The following is an 18,682-nucleotide window of genomic DNA, read 5'->3' as shown; positions in this document are numbered from 1 at the left end:
GTTTAAATCAGACAGAGATAGAGTTTGCTGGTGATCTCTCTCTTTCAATCCTGTTGGGACAGTCCCTCTTTTCCTTCCTGCCAAGTGGTGGGAGTGCTCTCTAGTACAATCTGATTTCTCCAGGCATCCAAATCACACCTCAAGCTGTGCAATGAGCAGTCTCTCCCTATTGTAGTCAGCTAGGGCAGAATTTTGTTCAGCCCAGCCTTTTCCCCACATACTTGTTTCCTTCCAGACAGCCCTCTTCCCTTCCCTCACCAGCCTGCAGACCACACTTATCCTCGCTCTGTTGCATCAGCCACTCATCTCCAGGATCGAATCAGACTCACCCAAGATGGCTGCCCCCTGCACTGGAAACACTCCATAGACAAGCATTGTAGTACAATACAGCACATGCACTACAGCACATTGTCTGTGGCTGCAAGAACCAGGAAGAGACTGAAAATGTAATTGTATTGTGCAGCAATAGCTCCACTGTTGTGTAGTTATCACCCAGGTGCTTCTCTAAACAAATACATTATGTGACTAGCAGTTCTTTAGTATTTCCCTTGTCACAAGATGATTTCTATGGCATTGTATGAGGTGTATTGTTGAATGGGACTTGGTAGCAGTAGACAACACATTGGAGTTTCTCCTCTGTCATTACTCCTTTTGGTTCATCAGGGCATAGTAGCATGGCTCAGATTTCATCTACTGAAAAGTGATTTCACAGCTGATCACACTCACACATTCAGTAGTATTCTGTGAGAGCCGGCTCATCTAAAAGGTTAGGCTTTGCTTGCTGATGCAGCTTTAACGACATTGGGATGGGAATCATGCTGTTATGTGTTGGTGTAGACTGTCTTATGTTATCACATAATCAGACCATATCAGTGGTCTCCAAACTGTGGCCCTTTGGTTGCTTTTATCTGGCCCTTGGGGCAAAATTTTATACCCTGACACCAACATTGGGGCATGATTCCCCCCCCCCCCACTGACCCTAATAAAGAGGTACAATTCCTCCCCAGGACACCGGCGATAGGGAACAGTTCCTCCCAATGATGCCAGTGATTGGGCACAGTTCCTCCCACTGACACCAATGATGGGGCATGATTCTTCCCACCAAATTACACCAAGAATGGGGTACTATTCCTCTCACGGACCCCAAAGATGGGGCATTATTTACCCCCACTGATGCTGAGACATTTTCTACCTCCAATGACCACAGTCCAGCCCCCCTTAAGTCTCAAGGACTGTGAACTGGCCCTTTGTTTAGAAAGGTTGGAGACCCTTGACAGAGGAGCTTAAATCAAGGTTTCAGTTCTGGTACGAAATGGAGATCAATTTCTGTGGTTGTTTTTAGTATAAAATCATCACAAATGCTTCTCATCTATTGGTTTACAAAAGTGTCAGAATTATAGGTATCAGCCCTTGCATCTCCATAAATGTCTGTTTGCATACCTTGGAGAATGTAGAAACATTTTTGGGTCAAAGTATTAGGCAGTGTGTTCTGTGTTGTGGTGGGGTATAATGTAGAAAAGTTTGTCAGTCCAAAAACGTTTTTTGGACCCCATCTGGCCGCTGGCAGCTGGGTTCCGGGTCTTGATCGCCAGCCACCGTCATTGGCTGGTGGGGAATAATGTCACTCCTGCGAATGTGAGGGACTTCAGTCAGATTCGCAATTCCCAAATTTAAAGAGTGAGCTGCGCATGTGTGGCTCACTCTACAGAGGCAGACAGGCAGGTAAGTAACTTTAACCACTTGCCGACCCACCTCAGTGCATGAGGGCCAGCACTGGGTGTGGAGTCTTTGCATACACTGAATGACAAACAAAAAACACAAAGAAGGGCGCACCGACCTAGTGCATTATCCTCAATATTGGCTTTATTAATATAACATATAAAAATTGCTACTCACGAACAAAGGTGAAAAATAATCATATCGGACTCAATAGCTCCTGAGGAAGAGGCGTAGCCCTGAAACGCGTCAGCCGTCATCCAAACAGGACAGTGGACAATTGTGTGGACTACTCCTGACACTCAAGCTATTGAGTCCGATATGATTATTTTTCACCTTCTTTTGTGAGTAGCCATTTTTATGTTATATTAATAAAGCCAATATTGAGGATAATGCGCTAGGTCGGTGCGCCCTTCTTTGTGTTTTTGTTTGTAGTACTGTTGGACTACCCTAGTCCTTTAGGGCAGCAAGACCGTAGCCATCCGAGACACCATATGTGAGTCCTGTGGGAAGAGTGGTCGGGGAGCCTGTTTTTTTTTTTGAGCGCAGGAGAAAGGTGGTTTATACACCATATCGGTTTGGAGCATACACTGAATCACAGCTGATTGGAGGAAAGGCACCCCCCTCCCTCCACATAGGCAGAGAAAGGAAGAAACATGCTGTGCTGTGAATAGATCAGTTCTCTGCTAATCTATCTCTGTGCACCCACCCAACACAACTTTCCAGCTGCTTTTATCTCCTGTGTCTGAGAACTTGTCAGAAGTTATCATGTTGATAACAGAGGAAGCTAGCAGCAGAAAGACACATGACTAAGGGCTTTGGCGAGAGATAAGTAAACACTACAGATATATGTGCCCAGGTCAAATTTCATGAATGGGGTTTACATCCCCTTTAAAGTATTGCAGTGCCGAATAGCAAAAAATGCCCTGGTTATGAAGGGGGGTTAAACCTTCCAGAGCTGAGGTGGTTAATGCAGAAGAGACAAAGCATGATGTCTCCTCTGCATTAAATTTCTGCCTGTACGCTCTTCTTTAAATCTGGACCAAAGTTCCACTTTAGGCAAGTAGTTCTAGATTAGGGGATCTAGGGTAGTTCCCAATGTCACCGGACCCTGCTTAAAAAGACAGGGAGTTTGCAGCTTCATTTAGCAAATTCAAATTAAAAGGAATAGTACATCCTTCCTGACCAAATGTCCTGAAACCTTTCCTGATTGCCCCTAATCATAGACTGTATATCCATCATTCAGATTCCATTATCTTGTCTACCTCCTTTTTCCAATCTTGGAGCATGGAGCAACGGTTCTGTCGCCAGAACCAGGGAATTCGACTTTTTCCCCGCATTTAACAGATGTGGCATAACACTCTTTTTGAATACTTTCAAGGACACATAGTGGAATAGGTAATGCAGAGGTGTGAACTCTATAGGCCTGAGGGTGTTTATTTTTTGAATCCACAATAAAATATAATTCCAGAACTTTTGATTTCATAAGGCATGATCAGCAAAGATGTATGAAAGAGCCCTGTTGTGAACAATCCCTCCAGCAAAAAAAATTGTGATACATTCGCTTGCATTTCGGCGCAAATGGAAGAAGCATGTGTCAACTGGGTAATTGGGCAGGAATTAAATTCAGCCCCAATTCCACCTCCCATTCTCTCACAAAGTAAGGAGTCCTGGCCGGCTATTCTTCTAAAAATCCTTTTATTAAAGCTTCATATGACAAATGGTTGATTAGCGCTATCATTTGTGTGAAATGCATCTACCTCTTTGCCCCCTGCTCCATCTGTCAACCACTCAGTGCAGCTGTCTTATTTCCTTATGATATACAGCGTGCGAGCTGGGCTAGCACCTAACTAGTGTGTGTGGGGATTAACTAGAGACTCACTCACCTGGAGTGGCTTTTTTTGTTTCATTAAAGTAAGGCTTTTGCTATGAGCAACAAGACAATAATAGCCTATACCTGGACAACAGAAGGTGTTAAGAGAGTTGTTTCGCCGTGCACAAGGATTCAAATTCCATTGAGGATGTTGCAGTTTCAGAGTTGGAAGCTGCATTGGGAGTATGGCCTGGCTATGTTCCTGTTTGAATGGATGATGCCAGCCATTAATCCCTAGTGGAGTGAAGTAATTTCCAGGTGACGAAGGCTCTGGTTCTAGACCTCATTCCTAACAAAGGGGAAGGACGGCTGGCGCCTTCGTGGTGGTTCCTTCCAGCAGCAACTGTCGGGGCTCCACAAGTGGAGGAGCTAATACTACATTTTGGAATCTTCAATGTAGGCTGCATACAGGTGCCCTTAAAACCCCCGGGGGAACACAAGTGAGCTGGAGGTTCCTGTACCTACTTGCTTTCACCTGTGTTTGTTCCTAGGTTTTCCCCTAGCCTGTAGCTTTTGTTTCTGTTGGAAAGGCATTCATCAGTTAGTGCTTATTTTGTGATTGATTTCTGTAGTGTATGTTTGAATGCATTTCACGTTTCTTATGCATTGTTTGGGTATGCTTGAGATGCTGTAAATGTATTCCTTTCAGATTTACAGTAATGTCTTCTGCTTTATTGACTTTGGCTGATATTCATCCCCAAGGGCATTTTAGTTTTGTCAGTGTATGCGTTGCTAAGTAAGGCAGCACATAATGTGCAATGCTTTTTCCGAAGAGATTTGTTAGACAGGAAGTCGGCAGGAGATGCTCATTATTATAGCATACTGCTGAATGTTCTTGTCGCTGGTATCACAGATGAGGTAAACGTTGGCATCCCTTATGTTCTGTATTTTTTTTCCTAATCTAAGAGCATTGATTGATTAATCTTTGAGTGAGTAAGGGTAAAACTTATTTTGATCTTAGTTTATCTTTCTCCTATTTTTTTTTTTTTTTTCTTTCAATTTGTTTTTATTGAAGTTTTGATAAGGAACAGATGTATATATATTGCCTTTCATTGTATAAATAAGCGGTACACACAGGAACCTCAAAATCAACATAAAGAAACATAGATGAACTTTTAGATGAACTTTTAATAAGTTGCTTATTTGCTATGCCCCATCCACCTATCGCTGGGCATTGAACAAATCTATCTTGCCTAACTTGTCGGGTTATCAAGTTGATAGTGCTAGACATCATCCGATGCCTTTTATCTGGATTAGGAGGTTAAAGTGGGAACTAGAAAAAGAAAATCAAAATTAAACATAAGACAACTAAAACAAAAGAAACTATCTGAATTATCTTTTTTGTTAAATCCATTAATCTAGTAATTTTAGAGTTGTGTAAGTTCTTAGTGTTCTATTTCTGATAGTTTGAAAATGGAGTCCCAGAATCTCCACTTAGTTTGGAAAGGTTTCAATCCTTGGTTATTGATTGCTAGGAATTTCTAGTAGCAGTAGTGGGAATTAACACTTAGACTTAACAATTAGCCTTGAAAGTCTGGTTCGAAGGGTAGGTGAGAAAGGTGCCTAACTACGAGAGTTTGTTAGTCTCCCATTGATAATTGAAGGACACTTTCAGACCCCGTAAGGTTTTTCCAACTATTCCTATTGGTAGGGAAGGTGATTTAGAAATGTTGAGTTTTTAATAGGATACTCTACTAAATTCATCCAGGACAAAATTTACTGCCGTCAGAGAGGGTAAGAATCACATCATCTGCGAATAGCCCTATTTAATGCGCCTGTTCGCTAACTGTGATGCCAAGAATCTGAGGAAGAGTTCTAATAAGGGCAGCTAATGGCTCCATAATTAGTGAGAAAATCATTGGAGAAATGGGACACCCCTGTTGTGTGCCATTTGTAATGGAGAAGTGGTCAGACATTACACTAGAAGTGAAAACTTGAGCGGATAGACTGGTGTAAAGCGCAGAAATGGCATGTTTGATAAGGCCCTGGAAACCAAATTTGGTTAAGGTGGCCTGAAGGTATCCCCAATGGACCCTATCAAATGCCTTTTCGGTGTCCAACGGAAGAAAAAATTATGGAAATTTTGCAGATTTCTGCTCTTCTCAATAAATTAAACATGCGTATTGTGCCATCTGCTGCTTGCCTACACTTCACGAAGCCCATCTGATCAGCCTGAATTAGAGTGGGGGAAATGTCTAGCAATCTGTTAATTAGTCCGAATTGTGTAGAGAAATTGGTCGAAAATTGAGGGCGGTCAAGTGCCTTCCCTGCTTTAGGAAGTGTCACTTTAATTGCCCTAAGCATTTCTGGAGGAAAAGAAGCTAAGGTCGCAGTCCTATTAAAAACTTGGTTTAATTGTGGAAGCAGTACATCAGAAAATTCCTGATAATATTCTGCTAAAAAATCTATCAGCCCCTGGGGATTTTCCTTTTGGCATGGTTTTTACAAGACTTACTCATTTGATATAGGATTATTCAAAGAGGTGAGTTGCTGGGGGGTTAGTGATGGCAGGTTTAGACCAGCTAAGACATTTAATATGTTGTCTAAAGAAGGTTGAGGTGTCTCCGAATCATCTTTTAGGTTGTATAGTCTGGAATAATATCACTTAAAAGCGTTCGCTATTTCTACAGGATAAAAAAACATCTTTCCCGTAACCGGATGCATTAATGAGGATAGTTTAGTTTTAGATTGTATAGAATTGAGATAGTTGACCAATAGATGCCCAGCTTTATTACCTTGGGCGTAGTATGTAGCCTTAGAGTGTTTTTATAGTTTTTTCATGTTGTAACAATAGGAACTGCCTAAGTTCTAGTCTACATTTTTGTAGTTCTTTCAGAGTTTGTTGGGATAGGTTTTGTTTATTCTGAACTTCCAACATTTTAATTTGGTTAAGTAATTTAGAAAGGGCTTGGGACCTACGGCTCTTCTCTCTTGCTGACATTTAGATCATCAAACCTCTGCAAAATGCCTTATGTGAGCACCTAATGGTAAATATTTCCATTTCATCATTGGTAATGAATTTAAAAAATCTTTAAGCTGGTCTTTTAGCCTTCATTTGATAGAGGGCTTAGAGAACAAAGGTACGTCAGTGAAATCGTGCATTTTTCCTTAATAGTCACTGATGTTGGAGCATGGTCCTACTAAGTATTGGTAATGATATCCGCATGTGTGGTTCTAAGGAGTAATTGAAGATCCATAAGGAAGAAAGTCTATTCTTGAGTAGGACTGATGTGGGATAGAAAAAAAAAGCATAGTCCTTTTCTGATGCATGTAGACCTCTCTATATGGGTCATATAAGTTGTCCTTTAGGAAAGCGGAAAAGGTATTCCTATGAGACATTTTCCTAGAAGTTGAGTCCAATTGAGGGTCGCTAATGGAGTTTGTCGCCGCTGAAATAGAGGAGTTCACGACAGACCTTTGAAACTTTTTTGAGCAAGGTTTTCAGGAATGGGAGCTGACCAGTATTAGGGGCATACAGATTCACTATGGTGTAGGTGGTGTTATTGAGGTCGCAGACCAGGATCAGGTATCTTCCGTGTGGGTCAGCAGTGATAGTATGCAGCAGGAAAGACACTGAGTTTCTGATAGCTATTAATACACCCCGTTTTTTCATCTTGGCATTGGCAGTAAAGATATGGGGGTAAAGCTTGTGGGTGCACTTTAGGGCTTCTGGGTGTGAAAATGAATCTCTTGGACACACACCACATCCCCTTGTAGCTTCCAAGCATCATTCCACAGAAGCTTTCAATTAAATGGACTGTTAAGGCCATGTGCATTCAGAGATAATATTTTCAGCCCCTATTTCCTATTCTATCAATGAGGTGGGAGTTGGAGCCCTCTATTGGTGGGTTTGTGGTAGAGGTTTCAGGGATACATATTAGGAAACAGAGTATGATGTTGAAGCGTTAAGTATATTTTTAATGTGGGTATCTCAGCAGATAGTGCAACAAACAAGAAAAAAAAAAAGAAAAGTCAAAAACCAACAACACCGTTAAACATAGGTGCAAATCCCGCTTATGGTTAATTGTAATGGCTAAACACGAAACTGCCACCAATTTTCAGTTGTGGATCTTCATAATCCATGAATTTATGAGTTGTTGATCACCCAGGAGCTTGTTCCCATCCTTATGAGACCCTGCCAGGTGGAGATGTAGGCGGTAAAGAGGTCTTATCTTTAGGAAGCAATCCCCATTTTTTTGACCAGCGTGAGACCTTCCTCCTCCCTGTGGATCGCAATGGTGCAGTGCTCTCTAGTGACTAGATGTTTGTTGGGGAAACCCCACCAGTAAGTGATATCATGGTTGCGTAGCAATTTTGTTAGCGGGACTAGTTTCTTCCTTGCCAGCAGGATGTGTTGTGAAAGATAAGCATATAGGGAAATGTCGCTGTAGAGACCAAGTAGAGGGGAGTTTTTCCTTGAGAATTGCATCAAAGCATCTTTGACGTCATAGAAATGAATTTTAGCGATGACATCCCTAGGGATTGTGTCAGGGAGATGGGAAATTTGGGAGCCATTTGGACCCTGTCTGCTACAATTTCTCTTTCTGGTGTATCGGGCAGTAAAGTAGAGATCATTTGTTGAAGGTGTCTTTGTAGATCTGACGCCAGAACGGTCTCAGATACCCTGAGGAACATGACATTGTTTTTGCAGGATCGACCTTCAAGATCAGCTAGTTTCAGTTTTATTGCCTGCATGTCCTTACCAGCCTCATTGTGAGCATCAACAAGCTCATTATGGGCGCCCGTGAACTCCCCCATTTTGGACTCCACATGGCTCACTCTATCCCCTAATGCTGAGACATCCTCCCTTTACCTGAGCAATGAAGGAAAGCATGTCCCAGTGAAAGGAGCCTTTAAGGGAAATTGGCATATCTTTGATTGTTGTTGTGTTAAATGGGAGATCTGTGATCTGGAAATCCTCCAACTGCTCAGTAAATTCTCTGGTGGTGTCAGGAGAGGAGTAATCATTTGTCATCACCCACCTGATCTCCTGGAGAGTAGCGCTGCCTGGATTTCTGAGGGCCGCAGAATGGAGAGTCCTTAGGTGAAGCTCCGTTCTGCCTTGAATAGGAGCCGCTCCATTCCTGGTGTGAAGGATACTGCCCACCACGCTGGCTGCTAGACTGTTCTGTTGGGGAACTGTTGCCATCTTGAGGAGAGGAGGCTCCTGTCAGATAGAAATACTCCCATTAGTTTGTGGGGCCCCTCTCGGCCTTTCCTCTTCCCCATCTGGTGTGCAAGCTTCCCTAAAAGCTCACCAGGCTGCTGAAAGTAGTGTGGGCACTTTCTAGTCGCTGATGTGCTGCAGTAACCAATGGGCGCTCAGAGCTCAGAATGTCAATCTTTACCTCCTCAATCTTCCTGGTCAATGTTGCCTGACAAGTAGAGATGGCCTCAAGAACGCTGCCCGTATCAGTTCCCGCTGCTCCCGCCTCCAGGCTCTGATGGGCGCCATCTTGAGAGGAGGACTCCTTGTCCTGTTGGAGGAATTTATCCAATTTAGCAGTGGATTCCGTGGCTTTTTTCGGTGGTGACATGACCCTGCAGTGTCGGACAGTTGCGATGTGTCAGCTGGCCAAACAGTATAGTCATGGGGCAGCAGGATAACGTTAAAAGGAGATCGTTCCGACGGAGCTCTGTTCACCCGCGTCCTGCTGCATGCCGCTCCAGGCCACACCCCACACCTGTCAGGTTTTATTGGTGTTGTATTCTTATTGGGGTGCTTCATCCTCAAAATGTAACAGTCGTAACCAGAAAAGAGGCAGAGGGGTAGTCTGCTTGTGGGAAATTCATTTTCAGTTGAAGCTCTAAATGCTGAGAGTTCTGCTTCCTTTACGGAGATTTTCTCCTAAATCCTGCTGTATCTCCTCAACAGGGTGCATAGACTGTAATCAGAGGTTTGACTGGAACTAAAACTGCCCATACTGTACTCTGTTGGATTTTTTTTATTCAGCCTGCAAGCTAAGGAAAATAATCAAACATATCTTTCCATCCCAGCTATACAGTAGGGATAGTCTTTTTCCAGCTATTGTGTTCTTATAGCCGCCACCAGCAGCTATGAGAATATTCAAATCGTGGCTGCATCTGGTTCAGTGCAGCTGCTGTTTGGCTAACTATTTTTGTTTTTTCTATAGAAGGATTACAGACAGGAGGGTGGTAACAGGACCTCCCATAGAGCAAATTTGCATAGTGCAGCCCTCAAATTTTTCACTCGCCTTCTCGCATTTTGCGAGTGAAAAATGACTGAATGCGAGCAAGGAGAGGAAGAAACAGAACACTGTCTGGACGTGCAGGGGTGGGCAGTGTCCATATCTGTGATGAGGGGGGGGGGGGGGGCACTAGGAGCTTCTGCCTTCACCTGCCTGACAGGAGTGAATGTCATTCTCCCTCCTGTTATTGCAGCAGCACAATGCATGATTTCTGGACTCCTCCGTTCCAGCCACTTATCTCTCCTGCAGCCCTTAATCACTTCTCTCTTTCCAAGCTCCCCTCCCCTGTTGGTTTGTTCTACTCGGCCAGGTTACTTTCACTTTGTCTGTCTCCTCGCACTTGTCTTTATCTTCCCTGCACAATGGTAAGTCAGCAGCGATTCTTGTACTCCTCTGTTCACATTAACCCTTCATATACTTCTATCTTTCAGCTGTCCCCTCCATAAATCTGTACTGTATGTCCTGCAGCCTCTGGTCCCATCTCTGAGCATTCCAAGCAGCCATTTAGCTGACCCTGTCCTGTCCTGTCCCAAAATACAGCCTTAGCACTTTCTCTACAGTCCTTCACTCTGCTCTTCATTAACATATATTATTACAACCCAGACCCCCCCCCCCCCCTATTCACTCTCTTATCCCTAATAACTGGTGAACTGTGGTTTGGCCAGTGTAATTGTATGTGCGTTTTACCTGGATTTTAGGTGCATTTCTATTGAATTTCTATTACAAAGTGCGTTTTCATGAAAGCGCTTTAAAGTCCTGCATGCTGCATCTTTGATGCGGCTTCAGAAAATGCACTGTGTAATAGAATTCAATAGAAATGCACCTAAAATCCAGGTAAAACGCACATACAATTACACTGTTGTTATCAATATTTATTTGTGCAACTTCTGCAGTCATGCAAAAACATTTAACAGTGTAATTTTATAAAATAATTTTTTGAGGGCGCATTTAGGGGCAGGGTAGGGGTTAGGTGGGGCAAGCAGTGGCGAGTAACCCTTAAGGCCTGGTTAGTAGCTCAGGACTTGAAATTTTGAGCCCTGGCATAGTGTATGGCAAGTTTAACTGACCTGCAGTTAGCTGGTGTGTGGTAAAACAACACCTTGCTTTCTGACATATGTTCTTTAAAGCGGAGTTCCAGCCTCAAAATCGATTTTGGGCCATCCGCTTGCTAAGGGCCACCTGAAAAAGAAATGGATGCTCCCAATTTTTTTTTTTTGGTCACTTACCTTGATATTGAAGAAAATATACTCACCTTCCTTCCACTTCCTCCCGCGGGCCGTGCCGTCACTTCCAGCTTGCGATGACTCCTGGGAGCTGAACGTTACCGCTCCCAGGAGTCAATGCGCCTGCATCGGCCCCGCTTGTCACTTCCGGTGCAGGCGCAGCATTCCCTGCTAAACAGCTTCTGGGCATGTATAGCTGGGATGGAAAGATGTGTTTGATTATTTTCCTTTAGCTTGCAGGCTGAATAAAAAAAAATCCAACAGTGTACAGTATGGGCAGTTTTAGTTCCAGTCAAACCTCTGATTAGTCTATGCCCAGAAGCTGTGCAGGGATGCCGCGCCTGCACCGGAAGTGACGAGAGGGGCCGGTGCAGTGCATTGTGGGACTCCGACGTCACTGAAGAGGACGCGCTGGCTTCAGCTGCCCACACCAGAGATGGCAGCGCTGGAGAAGAAATTTCCAAGGTAAGTATTTTTTCTTACAGGTAAGTGCAACCCGGGACAGTTCAGAGGCTATCCATTGTGGAATGTTCTAGCCCTGACTGTCCCGGGGGTATTATTATCTAAATTTGAGTCTGAGGCCGGAACTCGCTCTAAAGAGAAGTATAGAGTTTAAAAAAAAAAAAAAAAAAACTTTTTTTTTTTTTTTTATACCTACCTAGGTGGATGCAGCATAAGTCCGATGCTGCAGCTGTCCCCTGCCGGCTCTACACTGAGAACAGTGATAAAACACCACTGATCGTTACGTTCTCCCCTTCGCTCTGAGCTGAGAACAGTTAGACACTGTCTCTCTGCTCTGTCCCTCTAGTGCTTACTGGAGCGGGAGCGGTTGGCTTAGGCTCTCGGCGACGTCAGTGATGTTCGCTGACAGCGTACTTTAGCCCGCTGTCAGCTGAAAAAGGGTCACAGGAGGGAGTGCAGGGTGAACTGCACTCCTGTGACCTACAGGGGGAAGTGTAGCCAAAATAGCTTTGACAATACTTCTCCTTTTTAAGTAAAGAATGCAATTTTTGGATATCTCATTAATGCTAGACATTACTGGGACTCCTTATAACCAGTAGGGATATCAAGCTTTATGTAGCTTTAAAATGATACCTTCACAGTGGATTTGATGACTGTAGGCTCTAGCATATTTCTGTGAAAGACTTCTTAGCTTTGCAGTGGTTCCATATTGGTTACTGCAAATTCAGCATTAAGTCACAGCAACCCATCAGAATCCCAGTAATAAGTAAAATAATTTTTTCTGATTGGTCCACATTGCATGCCGTTGTTTTAGTATTGTGTTATTTTATAAGCCCCTTGATCTTTCTCTGTTTTAACAATTTTTTTTTTTTTTTATTCTCAGAATATGACTGCATCTGACTGCCTGTAGCCTCCCTGGCAACTTTGCGTTTGACTGTGCTTATAAGATTTATCGTACTGACAGTGGGATTTCCTTTTGCTATTGCAATGTCCCTGCAACCTCTCACTTGCCATCATGAACCGTTATACAACTATCAAACAGCTTGGAGATGGGACATATGGCTCAGTTCTTCTTGCACGAAGCACAGAGTCTGGAGAACTGGTTGCTGTTAAAAAGTGAGTACCTCTACACCGGTTTGGTATGATACTGGTGTGGACCAGAACAATTTTTACATTTTTGCTTTGGGTTTATTATTTAGCAGTAACTTTTGTCAGTACTTAAAGTATAATTCCAGTCAAAAACCTAACTGAGCTAAAATATGCTCCCACCTCTTTTCTAGCTACTATGTAAAAGGAAAGAAGTCTATACTTGTCTATTCTGAAGTCCCTTCGGTCACATAACCGACTTCCAGTGCAGGCTTCAGTGTAGAGGAGGGACAGCCAACAATGACCGCCCTGTAGTAAGCCTATGGATTTTGTCATTGCCCAGGCTCAGCAGCAGTTGCCAATGATCTCTTCTCTACACTGAAGCCGCTGCTGAAGACATCATGTGACCGGACCAGAGCGACTTCAGAATAGGTAAGTATACAAATCTTTCCTTGTAGATTGTAGATTGAATAGGCTTAGAATGGGGGTGGGAGTAGATTTAAACTTAGTTAGGTTTTGAATGGAATTACACTTTAAGAAAAACTTTTAATACGTATATAACTTTTTTTTTTTTTTTTAAGGACAAACAAGATTCTATTTTGGTGATATTGTCTTGTAAACATTTTTTTTTTTTTTTATTTTTTTTTTATGCAAATCATAAAAAAAAAAAAAAAGTTTCTTTATCATTCCTTGAGGGACACAAGGATGTAGAAATTCTAAGATATTTTAGTTATACTGCTTGCCTTCAGGAGATTTGGACAATAGCAAACAAAAAAATGTTAAGCCAGCTTCCATATAACCCTACCTCCAACAGTCATGTCTGTTTTTTGGTAATGTCCTAAAACAGGCGTCACTAAACAGTGGTCAGGGTCTGAATCCGAACCCAATTACTGTCCCACTCAGACCACAGCTAGGAGCCTGTTCTTCTCTCAGCCATCACCACTGTCATCTTCGCTGAGCCAACAGCGGGAAGGAAGACGATTCTGGAGGGAGGGCAGGAGCTGCCTGAGGTAAATAAGCTAGTGATTTGTTGCTAGGATGAGGGGTGGTCCAAGCAACCAATCACCAGCTTGCAGATCCTGTTTTCCATCCAGACCTGCTACGCCTCCCATCTGTGTGTGTGTGCGCACGCGCGTGTGTGCGCGCGCGTGTGTGTGCGTGCGTGGCTGAGGACATTTTATGTGGGAGAGAGAACAGTAATGTGGGGGGGGGGGGTTAAGGCTGAGTATTGTAATGTCTGGAGGGGAGAGGCGGCTGAGTACTGTAAAAAGGCGTGCTGTGGACCGTATTTAGGGGAACTGAGTACTGTAATGGGGGTTCTGAGGGCAGTAATGTAGAGGGGTTGAATACTGTATTAGGGTCTGAGGACTCTAATAGGGGGGACTAAGTGCCGTAATGGGGGCAGCTGAGGACAGTAATGTGGGGTAACTGAATACCATATTGGGGACTTAGGACAATAATGTGGGGGAGCTGAGTAATGTAAGAGAAGGGGGGGGGCTGAGGACAGTAATGGGGGGCTGAGGACAGTAATGGGGGGCTGAGGATAATGTGGCAAAGCTGAATACTGTAGGGGGGGGGGGTTGGCTGAGGCCAGTAATGGGGGAGCTGGGCACCGTAAGGGGGGGTTGAGGACTGTAATAGGGGGGCTGAGGACAGTGATGTGGGGGAGGGGAGTGAGGACAGTACTGTTGGGAGGGGTTGATGTCAAGGGGGTTTGAAAACACTACTGTGAAGAGGGGGGATCTTGGTGGGAAGGGAACTGAGATGTGCAGTGGGCACTGCGGACACTGATGTAAGTTTTGGGATTGTAATAAAGGGCTCAGTTTGCATGCGCAGGTAGATCAGCCCATCCATTTTAATGGATTGCACTACCCATTTTTTTTAATTGGGCAGAACCAAGCAGTTTGGCACATGCAAGTGTTAAAGTGTGGCATGTTCCTCTGTGGGTCAGGAACATGGTGCTGTGATGTGAAGGATTTTAATCCTGTCACAAACATGCGATTCAGAACTCTGCTGGAACCGGACCTCAATGAATTTCAATTGTCCTAGAAGGTTGGATGTCTTTTCCTCAGCATTTTTGAGAAACACTCATTATACTCCTCCTATTTTTTCCTAGTGGTTTATATTTTTTTCTTCAACCGAGATACTTCAAAGATGGGTTTTTTTTTTTTTCTATTTTTTTTTTTTTCTTCCATGACTTCAATAAAGACTTTAAAAAAAAAAAAAAAAAGCTGCTTGAGCTTGTCTGTACACAGCATCTTTCAGGATCAGCATATTCTCCGCAACAGCTGTGGAGGCTGTAGCCAGACCCCCCAGGACTGAAAAATTTCAGGGCGAGCCTGTATTTCAGCAAGTCTCATATCATTTAGATTTATAAAGAGTTTTGGTTTTTGATGCAGTGTCGACTACCCCGGAAACTCCCCAGCATTTGGAGGATCAGCTTGCTGTTCCAGGCATATAGCTGTTAAGGTTGCAAAAACCTTTATAATACACTCGGTATGTAAGACACTCCTCTTAGGAGAACTGGAAACCACCACCCACCTTCACAAATATACTACCCAGCAGGTTGATGATGTTCTTACTCTTAGGGATTTTCCAGAGAGATTCTTGGACTCCCTACTTAGATATTCGTTTAAGTTCTCTGCAGTAATTGTTCATCCCCTTTCGGCAGTTATTCAGATTTGTGAATCCATGTCATAGTGGATCAAGTCTCTTAAGGCCCCTTTCACACTTTTGCAATCTAAAAGTCGTGCGATTTTTGACTGAATTTGATGCAATCCCTATGTCTTTGGGCCTCAAAATGCATCAAAGTCAGGCCAAACTAGTGCAGGGACCACTTTGAAGTTGTTGCAACTTGAAGTAGCACCTATATGAACAGTACTCATTTGAAATCATGGAGTACGACTTGTCATGAAACTTTTCAGTCCCAAGTTGCTCAAGTGTGAAAGGGGCCTAAAGCAGACTGCTCCTACTCGCAAACCCTCAGTTCAAATGTCATTGATGCCTTCATGTATTTACTCGGCAAATCCTGACACAATCCTGACATTTTTACAGTCAGGAATTGCTGGCAATTTCGACATACTGCACACTTCCTGTGTAATTTGATAGTTTTTTTTTTTTTTTTTTTTTGGGGATGTGGCCACATCCAGTGTCAAAAAGCCGTTATTCACAATTTCTTTTTTGCATTGCAGGCCATTAAAATTCCTATAGGAATCTTGCATGTTTACAATTTAAAACAATCCTCATTAAAGCCATATTGTAAGCAGCATTTTTTTTGTTTTTCATTTGTAAGTGCTAATTTAAAAGGTAAAGGCCTAGGTTCCCTGTCAGATTTTTTGTTGTTTTTGTGCCCAATTCAACTTCACTTGAACACACAAGAGAAAGTGAGTGGAAATCTCTCTATAAAGAGGGGAAGTCCCCTCCTTGAAAGCTATCATTTCAACAGGTAACCCCACTTGAAGATGTCACCTTACTACCTGCTCCCTTGGCTTTGGACAATGGTTAATGGGACAAATATCTTTAAAAAAACTGACCTTTACCCACTTGAATAAAACTAAAAGAAACCTACTGTACACTTTAACACCTAACCGAAACCTTAAACTGATTGTAAACTATCAACTTGCGCAATGCCTTGGAAAAGTATTCATACCCCTTGAAATTTTCCACATTTTGTCATGTTTCAACCAGAAATGTAAATGTATTTTATTGGGATTTTATGTGATAGACAACCACAAAGTGGCACATAGCTGTGAAGTAGAGGGAAAATGATAAATGGTTTTCAAATTTTTTTACAAATAAAAAAAAATGAAAATGCATCAATTCAATATCTGAAAAGCCCAGCAGGTCAGGAAAAGAGGGAGGGGGGCTCATGCCCTCAACAAGGGGGGTTGGTACTTTGGGACGGGGGGCTCTGCCAAAGCACCTTGTCTCCATGTTGATGGGGCCTCTTCCCGACAACCCTGGGCTGGGGTTGTCAGGTCTGCAGGTGGGGGACTTATTAGAATCTGGAAGCCTCTTTAACAAGGGGAAAAGTTGAAATGAATAAACGAAACAAAATTTAACGTATTTCAACCAAATTCATTACTATTTCATTCGGAGATTCAGATACATCTGAATCTCCAAATTTACCAAAAATTTGTCCAAATTTGTATTCGGACTGAAACAAATTGCACATGCCTATAAACTATATTATATACAGTATTTTTACATTTGTTACATTATTTCCTTTAACAGAATGAAACGGAAATTTTACTCCTGGGAAGAATGCATGAATCTTCGTGAGCTAAAGGTAAGCTTCCTCCAGAAAAGAAGTAGATGAATTTTGAGAGATGAAAATCAACCAGAACGATATAGAAGAGATCAAACAGTGTGCCAAAAAAAAAAAAAAATTAACTAGCAAGGTCCCAGCAAAAAGTAAGGAGGAATGAAGAAAACGTAGAAAAATATAATAAAACAAATGTCACTGTAAAAGGATAAACTTTGCCTACCTTAAAAGTAAGCTTCAAAAAACGTTGCACTCACTTTCACAGATTTCTTTCATATCTGGGAGTAATTGGTCTGATGCAGGAGTCCATCCTGAAGGCAGAACAACTTGTACCGCAGGCCTACTTGCTTGACTAGTTTCAGGCCTGGCGGTTTGGTCTGATTTCTGGCCCAACTGGCTGGGTTGAGTTCTGGCCAGTGTAAGTGGTATGTAGGGCAGTGACCAGGAGTCAGTAATATGTGTGGCAGTGTACAGGGTTCAGGCATATGTAGGGTAGTGTACAGGGGTTAGACGTATGTAGGGTAGTGTACAGGGGTCAATAGTTTGCAGGGCAGAGTACAGGGGACCAGCAGTCTGTGGGCAGAAGCAGTTTCCTCTGCCTGAAGAGCAGCTCAGGGAAACTGTGGTAACCTATGTAAAGTCCATCTAGCACTATCCCATCCAGATTGTGCTGCTATCCAAGGGTGTATCCGTTGCTCCTCCATAAATAGAGGAGCCACCTTAAGACAGTGTGTTATAGTCAGACCACTCTTTAGTGGACGCCTCAGTCAATGGCTTTTTTTTTTTTTCTTTCCTGTACTTGTCAGTGAATTGTCCATTTTCAAGATGGGGGGGGGGGGGGTGTAGGTTAATATAAACCTGCTGATCTAAAAAAAGATTACAAGTTTGAAGTAAATCTAAGGTGGTTAGTGGGTGGGTTTTACACAAACCAGAGGTTGCGTTTGAATGTTTGATCCGTCCCTTTACTCCTTGTTACATGGTTATGTTTGCAGACATACTATGCAACTTAAAGTAATAACTTTAAAAAGTTTATATGCTGACTTTTTTTTTTTTTTTTATAGTCACTGAGGAAGCTTAATCATCCAAATGTTATTAAACTGAAGGAAGTTATCCGAGAAAATGATCAACTGTACTTTGTATTTGAATACATGAAGGAAAATCTCTACCAGCTAATGAAAGACCGGTATGTGCTTCAGTAACCTGATACAGCCTGTTCTTTAGACACTTAAAAGCCTAGGCTAACATTTTTCATACTATCAATACACATTTAATGAATGTGTGCCTACTGGATACTTTACCACCTTCCTGCCCAGGCCAATTTTCAGCTTTCAGCGTTGTCACACTTTGAATGACAATTGCCCGGTCATGCTACACTGTACCCATATGAAGTTTTTATAATTTTTTGTCACACAAATATAGCTTTCTTTTGGTGGTATTTAATCACCACTGGGTTTTTTATTTTTTGCTAAACAAATGGAAAAAAATACCGAAAATTAAAAAAAAAAAGTTTTTAAAGATTTATTAGGAAATTTTGCAAACCGGTAATTTTTTTTTCTCATTTACTGATGGGCACTGTTGAGGCTGCACTGATGGGCACTGATGAGACTGCACTGATGGGCACCGATAGGCGGCATTGACAGGCAGCACTGATAGGGGGAACTGATGAGGCTGCACTGATTAGCAGCACTGGTGGGCACTGTTGGGACTCCACTGATAATGAGGACCTGGATAATCAGTGTCCTGATTATCAGTGTAGATGTCCCTTTAACACAAGCCGTTTTTAATGGCTCTCCTCACGCTGTCAGCATGAGGAAAGGAATACCGATAACTCATTTGTGTTTACATCGTG

At 42.7% G+C, this 18,682-nt stretch overlaps 1 protein-coding gene across 1 annotated transcript in view; it reads left to right on the top strand.

The window, feature by feature from the left end:
* Window positions 1-18,682, top strand: part of CILK1 (ciliogenesis associated kinase 1) — an 82,890-nt gene that overhangs the window by 1,118 nt on the left and 63,090 nt on the right. Inside the window, exons 2-4 of the mRNA XM_082252046.1 lie at window positions 12,367-12,599; window positions 16,803-16,857; window positions 17,895-18,016. Coding sequence (XP_082108172.1) covers window positions 12,499-12,599; window positions 16,803-16,857; window positions 17,895-18,016 — 278 coding nt within the window. The 5' untranslated portion in view covers window positions 12,367-12,498. The remainder of the gene's footprint in view (window positions 1-12,366; window positions 12,600-16,802; window positions 16,858-17,894; window positions 18,017-18,682) is intronic.

This window comes from Pelophylax lessonae (assembly GCF_965119305.1).
Source record: "Pelophylax lessonae genome assembly, chromosome: 3".
Lineage (NCBI taxonomy): Eukaryota > Metazoa > Chordata > Amphibia > Anura > Ranidae > Pelophylax > Pelophylax lessonae.
Note: the sequence above shows the minus strand (reverse complement) of the source record. Positions and strands in the feature narration are given on the sequence as shown.